At 39.2% G+C, this 26,851-nt stretch overlaps 2 protein-coding genes across 3 annotated transcripts in view; one reads left to right on the top strand and one right to left on the bottom strand.

Moving 5' to 3' along the window:
• Window positions 1-18,445, bottom strand: part of POLH (DNA polymerase eta) — a 30,256-nt gene extending 11,811 nt beyond the window's left edge. The window contains 5 exon segments of the mRNA NM_001301323.1: window positions 977-1,146; window positions 12,249-12,466; window positions 15,166-15,300; window positions 15,534-15,674; window positions 18,150-18,445. Coding sequence (NP_001288252.1) covers window positions 977-1,146; window positions 12,249-12,466; window positions 15,166-15,300; window positions 15,534-15,670 — 660 coding nt within the window. The 5' untranslated portion in view covers window positions 15,671-15,674; window positions 18,150-18,445.
• An 81-nt stretch (window positions 18,446-18,526) lies between these two features.
• Window positions 18,527-26,851, top strand: part of XPO5 (exportin 5) — a 55,662-nt gene continuing 47,337 nt past the window's right edge. The window contains exons 1-7 of one of the 2 annotated variants that reach the window (XM_005603952.4): window positions 18,527-18,841; window positions 20,675-20,796; window positions 21,720-21,792; window positions 22,859-22,996; window positions 23,144-23,326; window positions 26,029-26,055; window positions 26,457-26,642. In XM_005603952.4, the coding sequence (XP_005604009.2) occupies window positions 18,737-18,841; window positions 20,675-20,796; window positions 21,720-21,792; window positions 22,859-22,996; window positions 23,144-23,326; window positions 26,029-26,055; window positions 26,457-26,642 (834 nt within the window). In that variant the 5' untranslated portion in view covers window positions 18,527-18,736. The remainder of the gene's footprint in view (window positions 18,842-20,674; window positions 20,797-21,719; window positions 21,793-22,858; window positions 22,997-23,143; window positions 23,327-26,028; window positions 26,056-26,456; window positions 26,643-26,851) is intronic. The other variant, XM_005603953.4, reaches the window with a different exon arrangement.

Raw genomic sequence — 26,851 nt, 5'->3', positions numbered from 1 at the left:
ATCAGCCACTGCCCAATTATTGGGCCTAGTCAGAAGGGGATGACGATCCCAGGCCCTCACTGCACTTGAGTCAGGAAACCAGTTATTCTGCCCCTGGTTTATTGAGAATTGTCTGTATTCCCTACGTCAAAAGAGTGGTCCACATTAATAAAATTTTGCTATTCTATTTCTCTTATTGCTCTCATTAGAGAAGTGGAAATGGGCAAAAGCATAAAACACTCAGGCGACTCCACATAAGAAATGAGATAAACTAGAATATTCAGCAAGTGAAAGGAAAAGAAACAGATTCATACGTAAGATTCAAAGACTAACCTCCTCCTTTCTACAGACAGTTCAATCACTAAGGAAATACTTGGGATGCAACTATAACATTTCCTGCAAATTTTCAGCCTGCTTCTTAGGAAAGTACATGTTCAACGCTGATTCCCATCTTAGAGAATTTTTGTTGTTAGTGCCAATTCTGACTCCTAGCAACCCTGTGGACAGCAGAGTGGAACCCTGCCCAGTCTTTTTGCACCATCCTCTCACCCTTCCAGGGCTGTATCAGACAATGCTCCACTGCTATTCATAGGGCTTTCATGGCTGATCTTTTCATAAGTGGGTGGTCAGGTCATTCTTGTCTGTCTCTGCTGAAACCTATCCACCATGGGTGATCCTGCTGGTGTTTGAAATATTGGTGGCATAGCTTTCAGCATCACAGCCACACACAGTATGACAGTACGACAACCAACAGATGGGTGGTGTGGTTCCCTGACCAGGAAAAGAATCCAGGCCATGGAGGTGACAGCACCACTAGACCACCAGGGCTGGCTCATTAAAGAATTACTTAGGCTTTTTTTTGGTCCTCAACATGAATTTTAAAAGAGAAACCCATTTCAAAGTATATCTGTAACGATTTAAATGTCCCACTCACATCTATCTTGCTGTATTTAACTACAGGTATCTATGTTTCTCTTTAAAATCTTTTAGCCTTTACCTTATTGTGTGAAATTCCAGCTGAACACTGCAAACCAGTCTGCCTCTCTATGGCTGCTCTCATTTCCTCCACAATCACTGCTCCCACGGTGAGCTGCAGGTCTGGAGAGGTGGTGTTATCAGTTTGAAGAGAATCAAGCCATTGAAATAAGCCTTGTTTTCGCATCTCCTCTGAAAAAGTTGAGAGGTCACGTTTAGACACTTTTTTAAATCAGGATTTTATGTGTGTAATCTAATGCAGAAATGCTTAGATTTCAGGTACTCTAGATATATAGGTTTTCACAAAAAATGGCAACCCTTTTACAAAACTACCCAGTACTCACAAGAGAGAGCAATTTCTCCATACCAATTACAGCAGCCTTAGCTTCAGCACAGACTGAACCTTATAGTTCTAATATGCAACAAATATTTTGTATTATCTTTCGTGAGCAATGATTTAAAAGTACATCTGTTTTCTCTCTCCACTTCTCTTGAACATTCTTCCTCCAACTTCCCCTTGTACATCCCCAAGAATTCTATTATGTTATTCAATTAGAAAATATTCAGAACTAATTCATGTTTCAATATAAACTTGTTAGTATTTCTATATTTTTAGAGGCTAGTTCCAGTTGAGTAGCTTAAAATCCAATCAGAGGCACTAGAAGATTTATTCTCCTGAAAAGCTATTTAAATTAGAGGTAGCTTTGGCCTCAGAACCTTGAAAATATCTTATCAATTTAGAACTAGTCACAATTTTGAAGAAGCATACAAAAATGATTATATAGCAAGAGAGTTAGGTACATAGGAAATAGAGACATGCTGGTTTAAAGAGGCAGTAATGAAGTAGGAACAAGGCAAGAAAATACACTCAAAGTATCTTGGCGAGGTAGAGCGAAGGTTCACATATATAGAGAAGAGGAGGAAGAAGAGCACACAGAAGGAAATATCTTCCAACTATCGATCACTCCTGCTTCTCTCCTTTGCTGCTCTGTCTTCCTCCTCTAAGACCCTAACTGTAAACACTGAGCAACACTCTCCTCTTCTTTGTATATATGCTTTTTTCTCTTGGTGAACTGGTACTGGTTTATGTTTAGTTTGTTTATGCTGAGTACATGCAAATCTTTTTTTTTTTTTTTTTAGGAAGATTAGCCCTGAGCTAACTACTGCCAATCCTGCTCTTTTTGCTGAGGAAGACCAGCCTCAGCTGAGCTAACATCCATACTTTATATGTGGGACGCCTGCCACAGCAGGGCTTTTGCCAAGCTGTGCCATGTCCACACCCCGGATCCAAACCGGTGAACCCAGGGCCGCCAAGAAGCGGAATGTGCAAACTTAACCGCTGCGCCACCAGGCCCGGCCCCAGTACATGCAAATCTTAATCTCCATCCACAAACTCTTAGACTTTAATCCCTTATCTCCACCTCCCTACAGAATAACTCATCTTGAATTTTTCATTATAGTTTCAAATTAAACATAACTAAAATCAACCTTTATTATATTTTCCTCCTCAAAGGTTCACTTTCCCAAACAATTCCCTATTTCTAGTAAAGGTTTAAAGTCCAAATAATATTGGCTTCTTTTCTATTTAGTCAACAAAGCGCACTTCAAAATATTTCACATATCCACTGCAACCCACCCTATTTTATTCACATTTTCTTCATTCCTTCCTAGACCACCTTAACTCCTAAACCACCCTCACCCCGAGTGCATTCTACACAATGCCCACAAATTAAATACCAATTAAATACCACAATCAAATACCCTCAAATACCAATGTTATCAGTCTTATCCCTTGTTCAAAACCCTATAAGTTATGGGGCCGGCCTGGTGGTGCAGCAGTTAAGTTCTCACGTTCCGCTTCTCGGTGGCCCTGGGGTTTGCCGGTTCGGATCCCGGGTGTGGACATGGCACCACTTGGCAAAAGCTATGCTGTGGCAGGCATCCCACATATAAACAGAGGAAGATGGGCACGGATGTTAGCTCAGGGCCAGGCTTCCTCAGCAAAAAGAGGAGGACTGGCAGCAGTTAGCTCAGAGCTAATCTTCCTCAAAAAAACCCCACAAAACTCTATAAATTGGCATTGAAGATCATCTGACCTTTTCAATTTATCTTCCACTAATCCTAAGTTTGTTATATACTTACGATTTCCTGAACATACCATGCTTGTGCCTTAAGATATCACTTACTCTATTTCCCTGCTCTTACTCCTTAACTCTCTCTCCTTTGTTTAAATAAATCTTATCTATACTTCAGGGCTTATTCAAGTCTCATCTACCACGAAGTCCTCTCCAACTATACTGGCTAACTTTGGGGTGCCCCACTAAAGTCCTTTAGCTCTTATCTGTAACACGTGCAGCATAATTGTGAATAGAACACATTCTACAGTCAGGCAGGGTTCAAATATTGGGTTCACAACTTACTATGTGACTTTAAGCAAGTTACATAATTCTCTAAGCTTCCGTTTGGTTGTCTGTAAACTGAGGAGGAAAGTACTGTGCCTCATGGGATTGTTGTGTGGATTAAAGGATATTTATATATCTTAAAGCTCCTTAACACAGTATCTTGCACATATTAAGAACAATAAATGTTATAACATCCTTCATTTAAAACCACTTATTACATTTGGGAAACATAAAAATATGAAGAATGTATTGAAATTATGCTTTTTTCTGGACTCAACTAGTAGAGCTAAATTTTCTGTGCTGTAGATTTCTTCATTATTGCTCTCCCAGATGAGGTAACCTGCAATCCTGTTACTCTGTATCCATGTCAATTGAACAGGACCAGAAGATCAGTAGCATTCCTTTGTTTCCTTCTCTTCTCTAGTTAATAACAAGAATCTATAAAATTTTGGTTTTTCTCTGATACACGAAATGGACTAGAGGGAGAATATTCAGGTAGTTTTTGGTGTGAAATGCCCACTAAAGCTAAGTCTTTCCTTTTCCTATTGAATTATCTGGGTACCTTTGTGGAAGCCAATTGACCAAAAAAACTGTGGGGACTATTTGTGTGCTTTCTATTCTGTATATACCATTGATCTATATGTCTCATCTTATACCAATACCACACTGCCCTACTTACTGTAAATTTAGAGGAAGTCTTCCAACTTAGTTCTTTTTCAAAGTTGTTTGCCTTTCCATACATCCTTTGCATTTCCATACAAATTTTATAATTAGTTTGTCAAATTCTACAGAATCCTGCTGGGATTTTGGAAGGAAATGCAATGAATCTTTAGGTCAATTTGGGGAGACTGGAGCTTTAATATTTAGTCTTTTTTTTTTAAGATTTTATTTTTTCTTTTTCTCCCCAAAGCCACCGATACATAGTTGCATATTGTTAGTTGTGGGTCCTTCCAGTTGTGGCATGTGGATGCTACCCCAACATGGCCTGATGAGCAGTGCCATTTCCGCACCCAGATCCGAACTGGCGAGACCCCGGGCTGCCGAAGCAGAGCCTGCGAACTTAACCACTCCGCCACGGGGCCGGCCCCAATATTTAGTCTTTTGATCCATGAGCATGGTATGTCTCTCCATCGATTTCATCTTTAATTTATCTCAGTGATGTTTTATAGTTTTCACTGAACTAGTTTCTCACATATATTGTTAAATTTATCTCTAATAATTTCATGATTTTAATGCTTTTGCAAAAGATACTGCTTTTTAAATTTTAATTTCCCATTTTTAATTTTAGTATATAGAAATATGACTGATCTTTGCATATTGACTTGGTCCCTTGCAAAATGCTAATCTCACTTATTCTAGTTTTGCCGGTTTTTTGGGGGGAGGAGGTAGATTCCTTAGGATTTTCTACAAACATGGTCATGTCACCTGCAAAGAAAGTTTACTTCTTCCTTCACATGTGAATATCTTTTATTTCTTTTTCTATTCTCATGGCACCATCTTGTACCTCCAGTACAATGTTGAATAGAACTGGCGTAAGAGCAAGCATTGATGACTTGTGCCAAAACTTCGGGGTTAAACTGATAAACCTCTAGCTAGACTCCACAACTCCAGGGACTGTAACTACAAAAGAGAAGTCCCTGTACTGATAACAGGTGTGCTCTCCTCTGTGCTACAAGCTGATTAGTGCCTTCCAAGCTCCCTCTGACTGTTGGCAGATTTTATCATCTTGTGGCTGTAGGATTGAGGACCCCATTTTCTTGCTGGCTGTCGGCAGAGGGCAGCTCTCAGAGCCTAGCCATGGGGCCTTCTCCAAAGGCCCTCTCATAACAAGGTGGCTTGCTTCTTCAAAGTCAGCAAGAAGTATCTCCAACTCCCACAACTCTCATCTTTGACAGTTGATTTGAAACACAACGGTTTCACGTCATATGCCTTCAGAAGATGTTCACTATGTGCTTCGAAAGAAATGAATTAAGAGCAAGCAAAGGGAGGAGAGAACAAATGAGCTCCTTGGCTAACATAAACTAATTACAAAATGGCCTCGAAGGATAAGTTTTTCCTGGCAGTTTTTGAGTATTACTTTAAAGTAATCCTACTACTAAAACTTTCCACACACATAACTATTTCAGAAACAGAAAATACAAAGTTGCAAATGCAGCATTACTGAGCAAGCCTGCTAGCTTTGAATTAAGAGGCAGTGGTAAAGTTGAATGGAAACATCAGTATCAAAACATCACAAATACCTAGGCTTTTTTCCTAGATTTGAAATATGTCACATCCATGAAAAATAATTTTTGGAAAATTACATGCACTTAGATCAGCTAATTTCTTTTTCTTTTTCTTTTCTTTTCTTTTCTTTTTTTTTTTTTTTGAGGAAGATTAGCCCTGAGCTAACATCTGCTGCCAATCCTCCTCTTTTTGCTGAGGAAGACTGGCCCTGAGCTAACATCCGTGCCCATCCTCCTCTACTTTATATGTGGGACACCTACCACAGCATGGCTTGCCAAGCAGTGCCATGTCCGCACCCGGGATCTGAGCCGGTGAACCCCGGGCTGCCCAAGTGGAATGTGTACACTTAACTGCTGTGCCACCGGGCCAGCCCTAGATCAGCTAATTTCTGTTATCAGTTCTTTTGGCTGCACACATCATATGAAGACTCAGAAATATGATATGAAATATCATCATAAACCATTTACTAGACATTGCACTGTGAACACCATAAGATATCACTGCATCTGGAAGCTTAATATTTAAACTGGACACATTAAAGCAACAGATATATAAGACATATAGAAATAAGACTTCTTTATAAACATTGGCATTTTAAATAAAAATGTACACAGGTAAGAAAGATAAGTGTAGAAGAAAGAGGAGGATGTCCATTTGAGTTGGGGTAATATCTGACCACAATGAAGGTATGTACCATTTTCAGCCAGAGAAGTCTTCAACAATGAATTGCAGCCTAGAACCAATGTAATGTGTAATCTTAGTTCTTACTCAGAGGTATGTGGGTTTCAGAGGGTCTGTGAATCTCCTGAAAAGTGCATGCAAAATTGTCTAATGTGTAGATTTGTAGTTTTCTAAGGCAAAGGTCCACAGCTTTCAACAGATTTTCAAAAGGTTATATAGTCCTCAAAAAACCCTGAAAGAACGAAGGATTTAAAGCATTATATGGGGGCTGGCCTGGTGGCGCAGTGGTTCTATGTGCATGTTCCGCTTCAGCAGCCTGGGATTCGCCAGTTCAGATCCCGGGTACAGACGTGGCACCGCTTGGCAAGCCATGCTGTGGTAGGTGTCCCACATATAAAATAGAGGAAGATGGGCAAAGATTTTAGCTCAAGGCCAGTCTTCCTCAGCAAAAAAGAGAAGGATTGGCAGCAGATGTTAGCTCATGGCTAATCTTCCTCCAAAAAAAAAAATAATAAAGCATTATAAAATCAATTCCAAATGTTGATTTAAAAAAATTAGCCACTCAATAAAATGTGGTACACACAGCTAAGACCAAAGAAAACCTTCCTCATATGATCATTAAATTACCGACTCTGGTCCCAGAATAATACAGAAAATCATGACGTTTCATCATCAAATGTTTATGTACCATAATTTTGCCTTCTTTAAGTGGCATGTTTTTATTGTCCATTGTATTTCCCCTAAAGAACTAAAGGATTTGCAGCCTCCAGCTTGATAAACTCTGCTAAATCAGGATCAGAGAATAAAATAATTCCTCAGTGCTCCTTCCCACAAGCTTCCCCAGGCAGTTCTACTGTTACCCTTCAACACATTAAAGACATATTATACAACTGTTGGACAGCAAAAGGAAACTTTACATCTTACATCTTATTTTAAAATATGGAACCCATAGGAAATTCACCACTAGAAATAAGCTAAACTCTCTTGGAGCTTTTTCCAGACAAATCTGTATAGTTTCTACTAGTAATAACAGATTGGCTTACAGTTCCCCTAAGAAGTTAACTTGCTATAGATTTGTATCCAGACAGTTTCCTTTTGGTTAATGTCCAAGCTCCAAAGTTTTTTACTGAAAGAGCTCTTCTGAATAAGAATAATATTACACAGTAAGAGTTCTAAAAGTACATGTTACAAATGAAGGGGAGAAATGATACACTGTTTTGAATATAGCCATTATCAAAACTACTAGAAAATGTCTAGAAAAAAAGTGTAGACATCCTGTCGACAAGCCTCTAGATGCAGAATTATTTGCTCTGGGAGATCTAGCTGAGTTCCACTTTCATGATGTTTGATTAAAAATATATAAGACCCAGATTCTCTTAGATCTGGCTATCCAGAACAATCATAATCTAATATTACCACAAAAGCAAGATTTTATTGTCCTAATTTTATTCTAGTCTAAGAAAATGTTTTTAAGCATCAAGTACATTTTATTTATTAAAGAACTGTCATGCAGATTATATCACAAGTTTTTGACAGGTACACAAAGTAAATAAAGATGAACTTATAAAAAAAATCACTTATTGGGGGTCCGGCCCAGTGGTGTAGTGGTTAAGTTTGCACATTCCGCTTTGGCGGCCTGGTTTGCTTAGCAGGTTCGGATCTCCGGCGCAGACCTAGCACCGTTTGTCAAGCCACACTGTGGAGGCATTCCACATCAAATAGGGGAAGACTGGCACAGATGTTAGCTCAGTGACAATCTTCCTCAAGCAAAAAGAGGAAGACTGGTAACAGATGTTATCCCAGGGCCAATCTTCCTCACACACACACACACACACACACACACACCACTCATTCCCCTACACATCAATAGCCAAGGAGAAAATACAACAGAAAAAAAAAATGTAAAATCACAATAGCAGTAAAAAAATTAAAGCATCTAGGAGCTAACATAACAAATGAATGCACAAGACCTTTATAGAAATGCACAAAACCTCTCTATAGAAAAAAAGTAAAGCTTTAATAAAGATATAATAATTTGGATACTCATATAATAAAAAAAGGAATTTTGATCCCTACCTCACACTGTACAGATACACACACCATGGGTTTTAAATCTGAATGTAAAAGGCTAAAGAATAAAGCTTCTAGAATAAGACAGAAAAATTTCTTCATGACTTTGAGGTAGGTAAAGATTTCTTAAACAGGACATAAAAAAATACTATCCATAAAGGAAAAAAAAAAACAGATAAATTGGACCAAATTAAAATTAAGAACCTCTGTTCATCAAAAGGCACCATTAGGGGCTGGCCCCGTGGCAAAGGGGGTTAAGTTTGCGTACTCCGCTTTGGTAGCCCAGGGTTTCGCCGGTTCAGATCATGGGCATGGACATGGCACCGCTCATCAGGCCATGCTGAGGCAGTGTCCCACAAAGCACAACCAGAGGCACTTTGCAACTAGAATATACAACTATGTACTGGGGAGACTCTGGGGAGAAGAAGAAGGAAAAAAAAGACAGAAGACTGGAAACAGTTGTTAGCTCAGGTGCCAATCTTTAAAAAAAAAAAAAAAGCCACCATTAAGAGAGTGGGAAAAAAAGCCACAGACCAGAATATATTTGCAATACATATATTTGATAAAGGACTCATATCCAGAATATACAAAGGAGTCTTATAGACAAATGAGACAAGACATCCAACAAAAAAATCGGCAAAAGACTTAAACAGGCATTTCATAAAAGAAGATATCTAAATGGTCCATAAACTTACAAAAAGGTGCTCAATTGCATTAACACCAGGGACATGCAAACTAAAACCACAATGTGATATCACTACACATTCATCAAAATGGCTAAAATGCAAAAGAAAAAAGCAAGTGTTGACAAGGATGTGGAACAACTAGAACTGTCATATGCTGCTAGTGGGATTATAAATTGGAACAACCATTTTGGAAAACTGGTAGTATCTAAAGCTGACTGTAGGCAAACTAAAGCTGAATATAGGCAAACCCTACAATGAGGACTTCTAGTCATATAGCCAACAGAAAAGCATACATTTGTTCACCAAAAGATATTTACAAAAATGTTCATAGGAGCACTATTCTTAGTAGTCCAAAACTGGAAATAACCCAAATATTCATCAATAGTAACATAGATAAATTGTACTATATTCATACAGTGGAATATTACACAGCAATGAGAGTAAACAAACTCAACTACATACAACAGAATGGATGAATCTTACAAAGACAATGTTGAGCCAATGAAGCTAGACTCAAGTATATATGGCATGATTTCAATTTTATAAAGTACAAAAGTAAGCTAAATAGAAACCAGGATGGTGGTTACTGTAGGAGAGGTGGGAGACACATGAATACTGACTGGAAGGGTAGGCAAGGGTGGCTTCTAGGGTTCTGATGTTGTTTTCTGATCTAGGTGCTGCTTACAAAAGAGGTTTACTTTGTGAAAATTAGTCAAGATGTACACTTACAATCAATGCACTTTATATATATATGTTACATAATTCCATATATTATAATTAAAAGTTTAGATGAGAAAAAAAGGAAAATATACTGGGTTCCAGACCCCAGAAGAAGCAGAAATATTATAACAGATAAATCAAAAAGAATTTTTTTTTTCCTGAGGAAGATTCACCCTGAGCTAACATTTGTTGCCAATCTTCCTCTTCTTGTACATGAGCTGCCACCACAGCATGGTCACTGGCAGACAAGTGGGGTAGGTCCACGCCTGGGAACTCAACCTGGGCTGCCAAAGTGAAGTGTGCTGAACTTAACCACTAGGCCACCCAGGCTGGCCCAAATCAAAATTTTTAACTTAAAAAAAAAACACTAAAAGGGACATAAATGAAGACCTAAAAAATTAGTGAGATATAATATGTTTATAGATGAAATAATTCAATATTAAAATAACTATCCTCTCTCTCTAAATATGTAAATTCAATGTACTTCCATCAGGATTTTTTGAGGAATTCAACTAATGTATTCTAAAATCCATACTGAACAGTAAAGGTGCATAAATATCTAAGATAATTTTGAAAAAAGAAAAGCAGAGGAGAGTTCTTATAAAATATTTTGACATACTACAAACAGTAATAAAAACAATGTGTTTCTGGAGTAGAAGCAGACAGACTAATGGGATACTCCAGATACAGGCCCACTTATATATGCAAAGTTGAGAAATAATGGATTGTTTAATAAATAATTGTTGGGAAAACTGGCTCACTATGAGAATAATAGTTAAGGTGGCTCCCTACCTTAAATCAAATAAAAAGGTGAACTCCATATGGTTGAAAGATCTAAAAATAAATTATAAGGCAAATCGAATAAAATCTAGAAAAATGTTTTTGTGAACTTCTGGTAGAAACGAATGTCTAAAACGAGATTCAAAATGCACAAACCATAAGGTGAAAAATTGATAGACTAAAAGAATTTTGTTGAGCAAAGTACAGCATAAACAAATTTAACGGATGACAGACTTGGGAGAAGATATTTCCAATGTCAAAAACAGACAAGGGACTAATAACTAGGACATATAAGGAATTCTTGCAAAAAAAAAAAAAGGCAGGAAATTCAATGGAAAATTGGGTAAAGATTATAAATAAGCAATTCACAAAAGTAGAATTCAATTGGCTAACAAGTATATGAAGAGATGCTCAATCTCAATTAGTAAATAGAGAAATGTAAATTAAAACAAACCAAAAACACAAAATACCACTTTATAGCCATCACATAGGCAAACATTTTTATTTTTTAATTATTTTGTTTTTGCTGAGGAAGATTCGCCCTGAGCTAACATCTGTGCCAATCTTCCTCTATTTTTTAGTATGTGGGCCACCAGCAAGAGCATGGCTGCTAACAGAGTGTAGGTCCACGCCCAGGAATCGAACCCAGGCCTCTGAAGCAGAGCGTGCTGAACTTAACCATAGGCAACCAGGGCTGGCCCTTTGGCAAATATTTTTAAACACAAGATAATACCAATTGCTGGTGAGGATATGGGGGAAACAGGAATTCTTATGTACTATACAGGGGTAAGTTAAACTACTACAGCCATTCTGGGGAGCAATTTGGCAGTATTTAGTGAAACTAAGTACATGTGTATACCCTATGAGCTAGTAGTCCCCTCCTGAAAACATTTCCCAGAGAAACCCTTGAATAGGTCCAAAAGATGATGAATAAGGACATTCATCATATAAACAGTAGGAAGTTAGAAGCAACAAATGAGTTCATCACTAGGAGAATGGTCTGTAAACATGGTAGATCCATATCATGGATGATGCTGTAATTAAAAGCAATCAATTACACATAAATACGCCTACATGGATAGATTTATAAAATCACCAATGAAAGAAAATTAAGAAACAGAATGAGACCTATAATACAATACTATCTTGTAATTAAAAAGCATAAATACAAGCAACACTATATAATTTATAAAGACATATACATATTTGAGAAGATACACCAAACATCAGTGGGTGCCAGAGGGTGTATGGGGTGGGGAGGGAGTAGAGGGAATCATTATGAAGGGGAAAGTAGTAAAATAAAACGAGAGGCCTTGCAGAGGCCATTGATGATATTGTGCTATGAACTGATTAGAAATTTTGAGTGACTCAGCTCCCTCTACTTGAGGTCCCCCTTAAAAAAGCTCACCCTTCTCACAATGAAGAAACCAAGTTACAATCATATAAATTAAGCTACAAATGATGGAAGTGCTCAGTCAGCCTTCTATTGATAACTCTAACCTGCCCTAATTACATCTAAAGAGAAACTTGATTCCATACAGATTTCACAGCTTCTCAACATTCATATACCTGGAAAGATAGAATTTGTATATCCTTCCATGTGAGTCCTTGTGATTCATTCAGGTCGAAGTTTAAGTTTCCTTTCAATCAATCCAAGAAGGATCAGCATGACCAAGCAAAGCAGGTTCCAAAGGCAGGAAGCAGAAGCAATATGATGCTATGGAAGTACCTTTCTCATCAGTCCCTTCTGCTGTTGTAGAGCCTTGGGGCAACCCTTCAATATAGGTGCTTGGCAACAAGTCTGCTGAGATAGGCTGACCTTGTAGCTTTTGCAGTCTCTCTCGTACAGCACTGGTCAGGTCTACGAAAGCCTCATCAATGCTGGCACGTTCAATCATAGCAAAACGAGACATTACCTCCATCACTTCCACACTGGCTTCCCGGTACCTAAAAAGTATAAGAATTACACGTGTAGGCAATAGAAGGAGAATACATAGAGGTTGTTGGCCCCATCCCCTCCCTCTCATAATGGAACAATAATATACATCATCAGTGTAAGTCTCCTTAAAGAGAGAAATGGTGGCTTGACAGAGACTAGACAGTAACCCAACAGAAGGAGTAAATGAGCATGCAGATGGTCAATAACAGAAGCAAGGAAAAAGAACCATGGAGGCAAACATTTTTAGTGCAACTCTAGCACTACCAAAGTAGAAAGCATCCAGACCATGAACGTGTCTGTGTGACAAGGATCTTTCTAAAGAGGAAATGCTTCCAACTCATTTAACTAGAAAAAACTGTATTATGATCACCTATTCCTTTTGTCATTTTCATATACCCACCACATAGTATTCTGCTTCTACTTTCGTCTTCAAATGAGAGGTAACTTACAGGGAACACTGCACTGATCAGTGAACTGAGTATCTGCTCTTCTTCAGGATGGTATTTCTCAATTTAAATTAACAAAGTGACACTGATTTTTTACTTCAGTCAATGGTGAGTTTGATTAACATGTGAGCTGGTCCTCACTACAGATATATACACATATACACAACCACACAACCAACCAAGTCCAATCACTTCTGGATATACTAACATTCAAACAATCAAGTTGAAGATAAACGTCTAGAATGTGATGATGTGTCTGGACAGGCAGAAGCCTTCCCCAGGGGATACCAATCTCACCATATACCTTCTATTCAAACCATTAACAAGCAGCTCTGTTGGCTGTATATAGCTAGTTTTCTATGGCAATATATGGATATTTTCCTTGCTATGGAATTTAAAGTAAGTTCTTTGCTCTTGTTGAATCTATTTTATTTATCATAAAAATGGAAATATTTGCACCTCTTCGGTAAGACATCTATAAATACTAGTGTAATTATTGTTCTAAAACATTTTCAAATGAGAGAATTGGAGAAAGGTTTTTGTCTTTTAATCATTATTTGGGATGGAGAAAGCAAGAATGTATGAGAGCATGAGAGCACAATATACTCACACACATACAGAGCAAGGAAGGATACTCTACTGCAATAGTTGGTGTTCCTTCACAGCCTCTTGAGCAAATTACTCCAAGGTTTTTTTTTGTTTTTTGTTTTTGGTGAGGAAGATTCGCTCTGAGCTAACATCTATTGCCAATCTTCCTCTGTCTTTGCTTGAGGACAATCAGCCCTGAGCTAACATCTGTGCCAATCTTCCGCTATTTTGTATGTGGGTCACCACCACAACGTGGCTTGGCAAGTGGTGTAAATCTGCACCTGGGATCCAAACCCACAAACCAAGGCCACCAAAGCAGAGCACACCAGACTTAACCACTACGCCACAGGGCCAGCCCTACTCCAAGGTATTTTTAAGAACATTTGGTAAACTTAGTGTATATATGTTTCTGCAAATCATATTTTTATTTTTATAACCTGGGATCTCAGGTTAATTATTAAAATAATAATTTTAAATTGACAGGTCTTAATAACTCTTTGGTCTATAAACTTACTCCTAAATTTTCTAAAACTGCCTTTGTTCATTATTTGATGAAGATTTTAAGAGTGAAATGACCCAGTTTAAAGTTGGTGGTGTGTGGCTTTTCAAAATCACACTCTGAAGTCACCTATATTTCTTGAAAGTTACGTTGTCTTTACCAGCATAAGATTCTATTCAGAGCAATGTAACATATGTCCAGTAGCTAATTAATTCTACTTTAGGGTTAAGGCATTAATTTTCAGTCAAATCTGTCTTCTTTTCTGGCATTAACTCCAATGTGAGGTTGGCTTTGACACTCCACCTTTAAACTTGTAATTCATAGGTAAATTCAGGAATATCTCAAATCCCAAGTTAAAGCATGATCCCCACACACCATACAACACAGTATAGTGTACTATGAGAATGTGGGTACTGGAATCTGGAGAAAACTGAATCCTCAGGCTTCTTCCTAGCTGTGTTAACTTAAATGATTTAACCTCTCTAAACTTGCTTCATCATCTATGTGTGGGGTTGGGGGATTAATACTGGAACCTACCTTCTAACAATGTGAGATTTAAGAGATATTGCCTATGGAGATGTTAACACAGTGCCTGGCATACGAAATATGCTCAATACATACTAGCTATTAGGATTATTATAATGGTTGGGGCTTGTACCTACCTCTAACTTGGTTATGCCTATACATGTCTCCCATTCCAAGGCTAACCTTCTAAAATTTGCAGAGAGACGGCTCAGTTCAAAAACAGAGACAGTAATCTCCTGCAAGATTGTTCAATTCTGGCAAGTAATTCTAGATATTGTCTTAGAATGTCAGTTTGACTTAGCTTTCTCTGGAAAAACTCTTAGTTTCACAACTTACTTCAAACACTTCAGATTTTTGGCCTGAGAACATGAGAATTGGTACTAAGTTTTAATTATAACAACCAACTTTTAAATAATTAAGGAACTGAAAGGGTGTCCAGGGCAGCAATTGTTATGCATTATAATGACTCATAACTTCTCCTGCAACACAATATCAAAATCTGTTTTCATTTCACACAGAAAAGTTGGTTGACCAAAGGAAACTTTTTCAGATGTTATTTACATGAAACAAATTTGAAACATCAGTTCCTAGCCTCATGGAATATTATTCTCAACTCTTCTATTCTCCTTAAACAATCTTTTCTTCTTACTTGGTGAGGTCAGCTTTCCCACGGGACTCAGGAACTTCTACCAGTAGAAGATCTGGACATAACTTCTTAGCTTCATCTGCCCACATGCTTCTAGTGACCCCAAATGCACGAGCTTCATAACTCACTGCAACTATTCTAAGGTTAGGAAAAAGGGAGAACAAAAAAATATTACATGATCACAATAATAATTAAAATTTAACATTAATAGGCTATAAACATAATAGTAGAAACTTTTCGGTCACAGACGCCACTATTTGATCTCAAACACAGCAGTTCAGAAATCTCAAAAATACGACGTAGCACAGTGCCATGTATTCTTACAGATTAAAATGGTAGTTGACACTTACAACAATAACTAAGATACATACCCGCCACCCTTCCATGCTGTGTACTGTACGACTGCACAGGGTTTATTCCTCAAATGAGGATTTTGCCGCTGTTCCACTTGAACAAAAAAACAGTCCATGTCCACTAGAACAATCACCCGGTCCTGTCCATTAGCCATTTTTCTGTAAGACAATATTTTATGGTCAGAAAGGATACCTAATCCAAAGTGCCAAGCAAAATTGTATTTCCATTCTTCCATTGTTGAGTTATCATGAGCATGGAAACTAACAAGAATGAAATAGGCATACATTGCTGGCAAGAGAATAATAAATTGGTACAATTTTAGGAAGGTACTAAGTACTAAAATCTTTAAAAATACCATTCCCCAAAAGAACTGAACACTTTACAAAAGAAGATATACAAATAGTCAAAAGGCACATGAAAATGGGCTCAACATCATTAGTCATAGGAAATGCAAATTAAAACCACAATGCACGTCAATAGGGGGACAAAGCCAACAGTTAATCTAGTTGACAGACAAATCTCAAGTATAAATTCAGGGAAAAGAGAAGCAGAAAATGTTATATAACATCATAGCATTCATGGACTTTTTAAACTTTTTATTTTGAAATAATTTTAGACTTACAGAAAAGTTGCAAAAATAGCAGGGTTCTCCTACACCCAGTTTCCCCTAAATGTTAACATTTTATATAGCGCAATTATCAAAACTAAAAGGTGAACATTGGTCTAATATTCAACTACATACTTCACTTGAATTTCACCAGTTATTCCACTACTGTCCTTTTTCTGTTCCAGGACCCAATGGAGGATCCAAGCTTAGTCATCATGTCTCCTTAGTCTTCTCCAATCTATGACACTTCCTTAGTCTTCCCTTGTTCTTCATGACCTTGACACTTTTGAAGAGAACTAGTCAGTTACTTTGAGAATGTCTCTCAATTCAGGTTTGTCTGATGTTTTCTCTTGCTTAGATTGAGATTATGCATTTTTGGCAAGAATATTATAAAAGTGATGTGCTCTTCTCAGTGCATCATATTGGGAGGTACATGATGCCAACATGTCTTATTACTGGTGATGTTAACCATGATCATTTCGTTGAGTTAGTGTTTCTCACTGTAAAGTTACTATTTTTCCTTTTGGAACTGAAATCTTAGGGGAGACACTTTGAGACCATGCAAATATCCTGTTTCTCCTCAAATTTTCAACCATTAAGCACCCATCAGTGGATTTTTACCTGTAACAATTACTTTGCAGTGTTCTAATGGTGATTTTCAACTCATTCACATAAATTTTTGAAGATAAAAGCAAACAATACTATATACTATTCACAGATAGAGATACATAAAGGTATGGATGGTAGATTGGAAGAACAAACCTTATATACTTGACAGTGGATACAGACTAATGTTATCATTTAACATTGTTAGAGATCTGAAAGAAGGAAGGTAAAGCAAAGCAGTGGCTCCCAAACTTTGCTGCAGATTGGAAATCACCTAGTAACATTTAAATAATACCGATGTCTGGCTTCTACCACCAGACATCCTAATTTAATCAGTACGGGTGTGACCTGGGCATTGTGATTTTTACAAGCTCTTCAGGTAGTTTTAACATGCAGCAGAGATTGGGAACCACTCACCTAAGGTAAACAAGATACTTACGGAAACACCAGTAGTTCATGATTTAAATATGCGAAACACAGGTTACACAGTTGAGTAAACACTCAACTGTATTCTAAAAAAAAGTGTCAAAAACTAACATTCACCTTGACAAAAGTGGCATGCAACTACAAAGCTGGAAGATCCATGGAAAGAAAACAATAAGTTAAAAAAATCAGAGTAGTCAAAAGCATTAATTCCTTATAAATCCCACTCACCTAAGACAAGCAGAATGTGATTCTTTAAACTTTTATAAGTTAAAACCATAACATGTCAGAAATCACTTAACCTTCAAGTGGCTTTTGTGTAGTATTAGAACAGATAATGCCAGAATAAAAATAATAAATGCATTTTCACAAAAAAACCCAGGTAAGTACCATATTAGTTACAAATACCGGAAGTGGAGCATGAATGGAAGCAGTGATTTAAGTGCTGCAAACATTTTACTCAGTATGCAAGCACAAAAACCGAGATGCAGACTTCAACAGATAACGAAGTTGCTGAAGTTTTCAGTTTACGTATTTTGCTGGAGAAAACAAGAGCTTTTTAAAGACGGGAAATGAAACTCTCTGCCAAAACCCTCCTTTCGGAATAAGGATCACACTATTTTGAAGTCTTATATAATAGTACTTCAGATGCTCAAAAGTGCGCAAACCTTCAATGATTGCAATTCTTCATCTTTAAAGATCGCGATTTATACCAATCTGTACAAAACAAGTTGGCGGTGATCAGGTGATAACATCCAAGGAAAATCAGTACAAGTGAAAAGGGAGGTTTAAGGGCTGCGGAGAAAACATTTTTTCCACAAGAAAAATCCTCTTAGGGGACACCACCAGGGCCTTATCTCTCTGGGAGCATGTATTTCTATTCCATGTCATTCCGGCCCAACGTTGTCAGCGGCCCCTGCTGTATCATAAAATCAAGACCCAAAGCAGCATGAAAAGTCTGAAAACAGTGATACCGAACGGTTCTAAATTCTCTTACCAAGGTGACAAACGCCTGACAAAACTGCCAACCGCGGACGCCGCCGGTGCTGGGCTCGGTGTCCACTGGGAGGAAGACGATGGGGTCTTCACTATCTGTCCCCTTTCCAGGACCGGGCCAGTTTCCGGTCTCCAGGGAGATTTATTCCCCGTAACAACGGAGAAATAGACCAAGGGTCGCAGAGGATCCGTGCCCGGACAGGCGCCGCACAGCCGGGCGTGGTCAACCACCGCCAAAGCGCTTAGCTTGCCAGCCCGCCCGACAAGGATCGAACTGCGCGCGCGCCGCGACGGACCGTTGACGCGCCTGCGCACCGCGGCCCTTCCGTCTGCCGCCCCGCCCACCGAGGAGTAACCCTACCAGGGAGCCTCCACTTCCGCGGGCGCGTGCGCAGTGGCGAGTCGGGCGCGTGCGCAGCGCCGGCTCCTTCCCCGTGGAGCTGCTGGGGCTCACGCTCCTCTTCCTACTCCCCACCCCCCCAGCCCGCCGCGGCCCGGTACCAGCGCGTGGGTCCCGCCAAGGGAGCCGTCCGTGCCTCGTGCTCCCGGGACGGCTGCGGTGGGCGCTTGCGGCGCGAGGCCCTAGCCATGGCGATGGATCAAGTGAACGCGCTGTGCGAGCAGCTGGTGAAAGCGGTGACGGTCATGATGGACCCCAGCTCCACCCAGCGCTACAGGCTGGAAGCCCTCAAGGTAGCTGGGGTCTGGCGCCCCGGGCCTGCCCCGAGACCCTCCCCCAGCCCCAGCCGTCCCAGCGGCTCCCATAACCCTGGTCGTCTCTGGCCCACGAGGCCCCTGGACCTCCCTCCCCAACCCCGGGGGGGCCTCCCCCTCGCCGCCCTCCGCGCCTCTTCCCATCCTCGCCTTCTCCCGGGACACTCCGGTCCCTAGCTGCTTCTCATCTCGCGACTGCTTCCCACTGCCTTCTCCTCCCCCTTCCCCACTTCCGATCACTCTTGTCCGCACCACGACCCTCTCCAGAGCCGGCTGCACCCATCTCATTCCCTCAAGCCCGCATCCCCGCGTCCCCTCGCCTTCCCGCGGCGCAGGTGCCCATCCCGTCCCCAGCACCAGCTGCATTCTTTACGACCTCCTCTGCATTAAACGTTTCCTTGCTGACCCACTCTCCTGACCCGTCCTAACCAAGCTCCAGCCCCCCTAGCTCCCCTTTACTTAGATCCTTGCACCTCTCACTAACCCTCTTCTGTGTCTTGGGCTATTTCTGGGCTAATTCTCACACACCCTCCCCCCACGTTTTTTAGTGTGTGATATTCTTAGGCTATTTTGCGCAAAGATGAACTTCTGCCACTTAGTTTGCATTTTAACAAGGGCACTTTGGTTTCCTGAAAGTAGTTTTCTTGAGTCCCGGATGCTCTGCTCCTGGGACTGACTCTTGTGTTGCAGTTTGGGAATACTAATACAAATGGGGATGCTAATGCTAGTACAAGCTTATTCCTGCATCTCTCTGTGTGTGGGCTTTGAGAAATGACCGTTAGGAAAAAACACTTGTGCTTATTTTAACTGATGTAACTTCATAAAGCAGAGTGAGCATCACTTAGAAGAAACTTTACAATATATAGATGTATGCCACAGGATTTGGAATCAGAAACACTTGCGTTCTATTAGTTTGTTTTTTGCTATGAAATATTAACAGACACAAAAGTATGGAGAATTCTACAATGATTTGTCTATACCCATCACCTAAACTCAGCAGTTATAATGATTTTGCCACATTTGCTTTATCTCTTCCCCCACCAAAGGTTTTTAAAGCAAATCCTAGAAATTGTCATTTCACCCCTATATACTTCTGAGTGTTATCTCTAGTAAATAAGTTTTTACTTGTTTAGGTCAAGAAATGTTTCAACATTAGTTGGATATAGCATGGGAAACCTGGAACTATCAAAGTGAAAGGAATGTGTATTGGTTCTTTACTCATATAATATTGATCTAGATTTTGCAATTTAAAAATATAGCCCAGGGCCAGCCCTGGTATCCTATGGTTAAGTTCAGTGCACTCTGCTTCGGTGGCTGGGTTTGGTTCCCCGGGTGCGGACCTACACTTCTCTGTTAGCAGCCATTCTGCACTGGCGGCCTGCATACTAAGAAATAGAGGAAGATTGGCATGAATGTTAGCTCAGGGTGAATCTTCCCTAGGAAAAAAATATGTAGCTCAGGTTAGAGTTTCTTAAGATGAAAGTTTTTTTAGTTTTTAGGTTTGGTTTTTTTTTTGAGGAAGATTAGCCCTGAGCTAACTGCTGCCAATCCTTCTCTTTTTGCTGAGGAAGACTGGCCCTGAGCTAACATCCATGCCCATCTTCCTCTACTTTATATGTGGGATGCCCACCACAGCATGGCTTGCCAAGCGGTGCTGTGTCCGCACACGGGATCCAGACAGGCGAACCCAGGGCTGCCAAAGTGGAATGTGCAAACTTAACCGCTGCACCACCGGACTGGCCCCAAGATAAAAGTTTTTTTAGTTCCCATTTGCTTGGCTCCTAGGAGAAATGCTAACTTTTCTTCTTTCAGTTTTGTGAGGAGTTTAAAGAAAAGTGCCCTATCTGTGTCCCCTGTGGCTTGAGGTTGGCTGAGAAAACACAAATTGCCATCGTCAGACATTTTGGCCTTCAGATCCTGGAGCACGTTGTCAAGTAAGGAGCTTTTGGATGTTACCACAAAGTCTGTGAGAGAGCAAATCTTTATTTCTTATATAACTCATAAAGATACTATTTAGGTCAGTAAAAAAGCAGTCCCCAAGAAGAAAGGAGTGGTCCCCAAGAGGTTGTTAACAACCTCTCGGGAGCTCTCATTCAGGATTTAACCTTTCTCTTCTTCAGTTTCTTTATCCATGTGAAGTGGGTGGTACATACTAAGCATTCTACAAATACTAAGCATATCTACAAATAATAGTTATTCAGTCAGCATTTATTGAGCTCCTGCTGAATACCAGCAAACTCAGTTTTTTAGACTAATGCAAGATATAGGTAAATAAATCTCTGATTAGGCACTGTGCCTTTAAATTTTTTTTTTTTAAGTTTGAGTGTGCGCCTTCTCTGAATGGCAAATCCAGAGGAGGCTTGTATGAGAATAACTGAAAACCATTCCTGAATCGAGTCCTCTACCCCCAACGCCTATCAGAAGAATCAGCTTTTAAGACTTAGCCGCAGTTTTTCCAGAATTGTGCCATTACGTTGTAAGCCAACACAGAAAGGGAGTTAGTAGTATCAAGATTTTATTTTCCAAAAAGCAACTGCATTGTTGGGGTTGTCCTAGGTATATTTACTTTTGGTTTGTCAACAAAATCAAGGGGAAAAGCTAATCTGTGCACAAATCTTGTGTGGATTCCAATTAATAGACCACTGCCTATGTAAAACTCTTCCCCAAGAATTTTCCTCTTGTTAACATTTTGGTTAAATGTGGACTGGTTTTGTCCATCCTTTGAAGGGCACAAACTTGGAAGTATAATTTCTTAATGAAATCACCAGCATAATGTAATGCAGGAATGAAAACCAGTCTCTTTTGAAGAGAAGACTTCTGATGTGGTTGTGTTGACTTTCTGCGTTTTGATGACCAGGTTCCGGTGGAACAGCATGTCTCGATTGGAGAAGGCGTATCTGAAGAACAACGTCATGGAGCTGATTGCAAATGTAAGGGACGGTTGCTTGGAAGACTTGTGTTTCCAAAGTAGTTTAGACAAAGTGTGAGTTCTTCATGTAGCATTTGTGTAAAAATTCACTGATTCTCCACAGGTCCTACAGCATGCTCTGTATAATAGTAAATGTTAACCTTCAAGATAAAAAGAACCACCATCACAAGAAATCATGATTGATCACATTTCTCTTACTAGGTTTAATTAATGCTTTAGGTGTTGACTTCTGTTTTTAAAATTAAAAGACTAGGTAGAGGAGATTAAACATGTTCGGCAAATGAGTAAGATTCTTAGATCTAAATTGGATTGCACTTTGCTGTTTGTTTCCTTTTATTCCAAACCGTACTACTGTATAATACTACCAACAAAAAATTGCAGAATAAATTTGTTTCAGGACTTAGAATATGACTTTAAACATGTTTAAAATCCACAGCCGTTTTTTTTTCTTTTTATACAAAGGGCAAGAAAGGTGTAATTCCCCCCACCTTTTCATCCCCAAAGTTTAGTGCCTTTAATAGGGGAAAAAAAAAATCCCTTTAAAATTATTAATTAACTTAGCTAGCTAGGATTTGTATTTTGCTAGTTCTGGGGAAACTTGAGAGAAGTCGTAATTTATTAGTCTTGCTATCAAACTTCAGAAGAAGAGTCCCAGTCATAGTCTTTCTGTATCTTCTAATAGTAGAACTATTGGTAAAGTATTCAGTTTCTTCTAACTCTCGTGTTCTCAGCTTCTCCATGTACTCCTTATTTCTATACTCTTCCCTCTGGCCCTCTTTCAAAATCAGACAATGTGAGAGTCTCTTCAGTTTGTAAAGGAGAACAATGATGTCGTCCTTGCTCTGGGTGACAGTCATTTTATTAGTTGATGCAACCCTCACTTAAGCTTTAAGTGGGAAGAATGATTAGTGAGAATGCAGGACAAGTGACTCAGACATGGAGAACAGGTTTGTTTATTTTGTTTAGTTTAAAAGCAGGCCTGCTAATGAGTTAGTACACTTTTACAGCTCAGTTTTTTTCCTTAAATTCAGTCTTCAGACTTCTTAATATCTCTTGTTCTTTTTCAGGGAACACTGAACATTTTGGAAGAGGAGAACCATATTAAAGATGTCCTGTCTCGAATTGTAGTAGAAATGATCAAGCGCGAGTGGCCACAGCACTGGCCTGACATGCTAATAGAATTGGACACTCTTTCCAAACAAGGGGTATGAAATACAGCTGTATCCATTCAGTTTGTTTTTTTGGCTCTTTGGGAGTTTCTTTGTTTTGTCAACAGAAAAGAGCCTTTGGGCATACTTATAATGAAAAAGATGTTTGAGTTTAATTTAATTAGCTTTTCCCTATTGATATAGGAAACACAGACAGAATTAGTGATGTTCATTCTTTTGCGACTGGCAGAGGACGTAGTGACTTTTCAGACACTACCCCCTCAAAGAAGAAGGGATATCCAGCAAACCTTAACCCAGAACATGGAAAGGATCTTCAGTTTTCTACTTAACACACTTCAAGAAAATGTAAACAAGTACCGGCAAGTGGTAAGGGCTACCTCACCTCCCAAAAGTCCTATTTTCTAATATGAGTGGTTTTTTCGTTTGTTTTTTAAAGTTAAAATAATCCTTCAGCAAAGAACTAGGGTATCTAGTTCAGCAAAAGGAAAGGCCGTTTTATAAACAAAAAAGAAACAGATGACAAGAAAAACCAGCACTAACTTTCTAAGAAACTCAGTTCAATGAGTTTCCACGTCTACTAGAAAAGATAATTCCTTTTATAGTAAGAAAATTCTTAAAGTAGTATAAAAATAAAGATTAATTTTTACTGTTTGAAAGCCCAGATTTCTGATAGGTCAGAGTTGCTTCCCTGTTAAATTCTGATGTCCCATTGGCCCTGGTCCCTTTTGTAGAGGAAACTGCGGGTCTTACTGATCTTGACTACATCATGTCTGGTATTTTATTCTTCCTGATGAGGTTTTTCTTCTGCAGAAAAGGGCAAGCTAGATACCGTCTTTTGTCAGTGTCCACTGTCATTTTTAGCAGAGAACCTTCAGAAGAAGCAGTGTGAAAGTTAATCTAGTACAGTGGTTCTCAACAGGGGAGTGATTTTGCCCTCTGGGTTGTCACAGCCAAGGGTTGCTAATGGCATCTACTGAGTAGAGGAGAGAGATGCTGCTAAAGTTCCTATAATGCACAGGACAATCCCCCACAATATAGAATTGTCCAACTCAAAATGTCAATAGTACTGAGGTTGGAAAACCTTGATCTAGAATTTGCATATGTGCTTATTTCACAAAATAGGATTAAATAAAATTAGTTATTTTTTATGCACCTGGCAGCTCCATTGGTCTGTCTTTAGAGAAGGGATAGATACTGACACAGTGGATGAGAGGGTACTGTGAGCTGTTAGGGTAGAGAGGGGCTCACAGGGAATACGTAATATGCCATATACTTGTTTGTACTTTATATGTTATTTCATCCTCAAAACAACTCCAAGAGTTAGAAAGTATTGTCTCTATTTTACAGATGACAAAACCAAGGTTCAGAGAGTATTATTATTGAAGATCCCCTAATAAATGGTTGCAGTGGAATTCAAACTCCATTGTTTTTACTAGAATGAACTCTTTCCCCCAAAATATCTCCCCAAAGTTTTTCAAAAGAAAATATTTGCATTTAAGAACCTATGGGTATTGAGGGTAAAGGAGGTATTCTTTTCATTTACCCCTAGGAGAAGGAGAACAAATTACGAATACTTAGATGCTCTAGAAATGCAGCCAGCGTGCCAGAGCAGGGCTGATTGGTGATGGTCTGACACAGGTTGGAAACACGTCCACTGTGGTGTTTTTCTTTAGCCTCAGTTTCAGTTCTCTCCCTCTGCTAAACCAGGCTACCGCTTGTGCCCCGGACCAGAGCACACCGAGAGCCATCTTTTGTACTGGAACTTCTCAGTTTGCCCATAGTTACTTCTCTGCTTCCATCCCTTCACCTTCCCAGTTGGGGTGTAGGTTGAATGGCAAACAGCTATGGGATGAGTAGGCTCACTCTCCCTGTCCCATCACGTGGCTCCTACACTGGTCCCAGGGGGCGTAGGCATCCAAATGGAAAGGAAGGTTTGTTGGAGTGGAGGGTGAAGGCTGGATTTCGCTGTTGTCACTTGGATCCCCTTTTTCTTCTTGGGCAGCATCAGTAGATGCTGTTGAGAGGGTTCTACTCATCTCTGCCCCATTAACACCTCCTCTTGATCACTGATGATGCAGGCTTAATACTTATTTTTTGTTTTTCTTTAATTGAAGTATAATTGACGTAAAATATTATGTTAGTTTCAGGTGTACAGTGTAGCGATTTGATATTTTTATACGTTATGAAATGATCACCATGATATGTCTAGTTATCATGTGTCCCCGTTAATACTTGTTGTTTCTTAAAAAAAAATATTTTTTGAAAATTGAGAAAAGGAATTGTAAAACAAATCCTTTATGATCCTAATGGTGGTAAGTTTTCAGATTCTTCAGAAGTTATTATTCTTGCTTGTATTCCCCTTTAACTGTTTTCAGGAGTTATTCGTAGTTTTAGTTTCAGAAGTTCCTGAGAAAATATTAATTTTATACACTTGTAAGTTATAAGCATTGTGTAATATTTTTGTGGCATTTGAAACAGAAGGGTAAAGGCCAGTTTGATTCTGTATTTACTGAACAGATACTATTTTGATGTGTTTAGCATCTAATATTTTTGTGTACGTGGTTTTCCTATAGTTCTGTCCATACATACACGATCATAAATTGTATTCATTTAATTTTGTTTCTTTCTTTTTTCCATTAACATTACATTATTTCAGTAACCTTTGCTAGTTTTAATTTGTCTTTATTTTAATGTGGAAAAAATGCTATTGCTTTGTTTTAAACTATATTTCTTTCGTCATTAGCAGTGTTGAGCCTTACTCATTGATCATCTGTTAGTTGTATTTCTTTGTAAACTGTGTGCTTTGAAACTGTCTTTGCGGATCTTAATGTTCTCTTAAATTTGTGTTAGCTGTTTATTAACTTTTTGTCATTTTGCTAAAATTAAAATAACCTGTCCTTAGGGGGAATAAGAGTTATGTGTTCTTAGTAAAGTTGTATTCCTTCCAAGATTAAAAGTTCAGTCTGTATTTGAAAATCATTTTTCAAGGCCTTGGTTATGGGGGGGAAGTTATTACATAGCCTTTTCCTCGTTAAAAACATTGGATCCTTATACTTCTTTTCTTTCAGAAGACAGATAATTCTCAGAAGTCAAAGGTAAGAGCTCTTTGTGGAGTGGAAAGGAGACTTCTTTGAGGCTCTCAGGTACAGGGACGCATACATCTAGCGGAGGGCGACCACAGCCTTGGTTCATTTGATCACTGAGCTATGGTGGACGGGAGCTGAAATTTCAGTATTTGACATTTCTAAAGGAGATAAAATGGCCACACATGCCAGTATGGTCTCATGGACAGACATTGAAAATGCCGTTGTTTGAGAAGTGATTATGTATCAGAAGAAAATCTTTGAGTTCTCTATCAGTGACTGTTACATGAGTACATTTTCTTAAAAATCATTTTCTCTTTAGAATTAGAAAATAGAAGGAGCTCAGGTATAACCACAGCTTCCTTGTCCATTGGTGAGGACTTAATGGTCACAGGTAATTTCTTTTCATGCAGGCCCAAGCAAACTGTCGAGTAGGAGTGGCAGCATTGAATACTCTAGCAGGCTACATTGACTGGGTGTCCATGAGTCATATTACTGCCGAAAACTGTAAACTCCTGGAGATGCTGTGCCTGCTTCTGAATGAGCAGGAGCTTCAGTTGGGAGCAGCTGAATGTCTTCTCATTGCAGTCAGCAGAAAAGTAAGTTACCACTTGAAACTGACTTTTATCCTCAGATTCCCTGAGGGGTGCGTATATCTGTTTAATTGCATGTTGTAGCAAGAAGACATTTCAAGGTTTGGGTTTTTTTTTACTTAATGCCAACATTACTACCTGCCTCCAACTCCTTTGGACAGTAGTTTGCCAGTATTCCAGGGATCCATGACAGAATATACAGAGATTTGTCAGGC

The sequence above is a fragment of the Equus caballus genome, chromosome 20 (genome assembly GCF_041296265.1).
Source record: "Equus caballus isolate H_3958 breed thoroughbred chromosome 20, TB-T2T, whole genome shotgun sequence".
NCBI lineage: Eukaryota > Metazoa > Chordata > Mammalia > Perissodactyla > Equidae > Equus > Equus caballus.
This window is presented reverse-complemented; position numbering and strand designations above follow the sequence as displayed.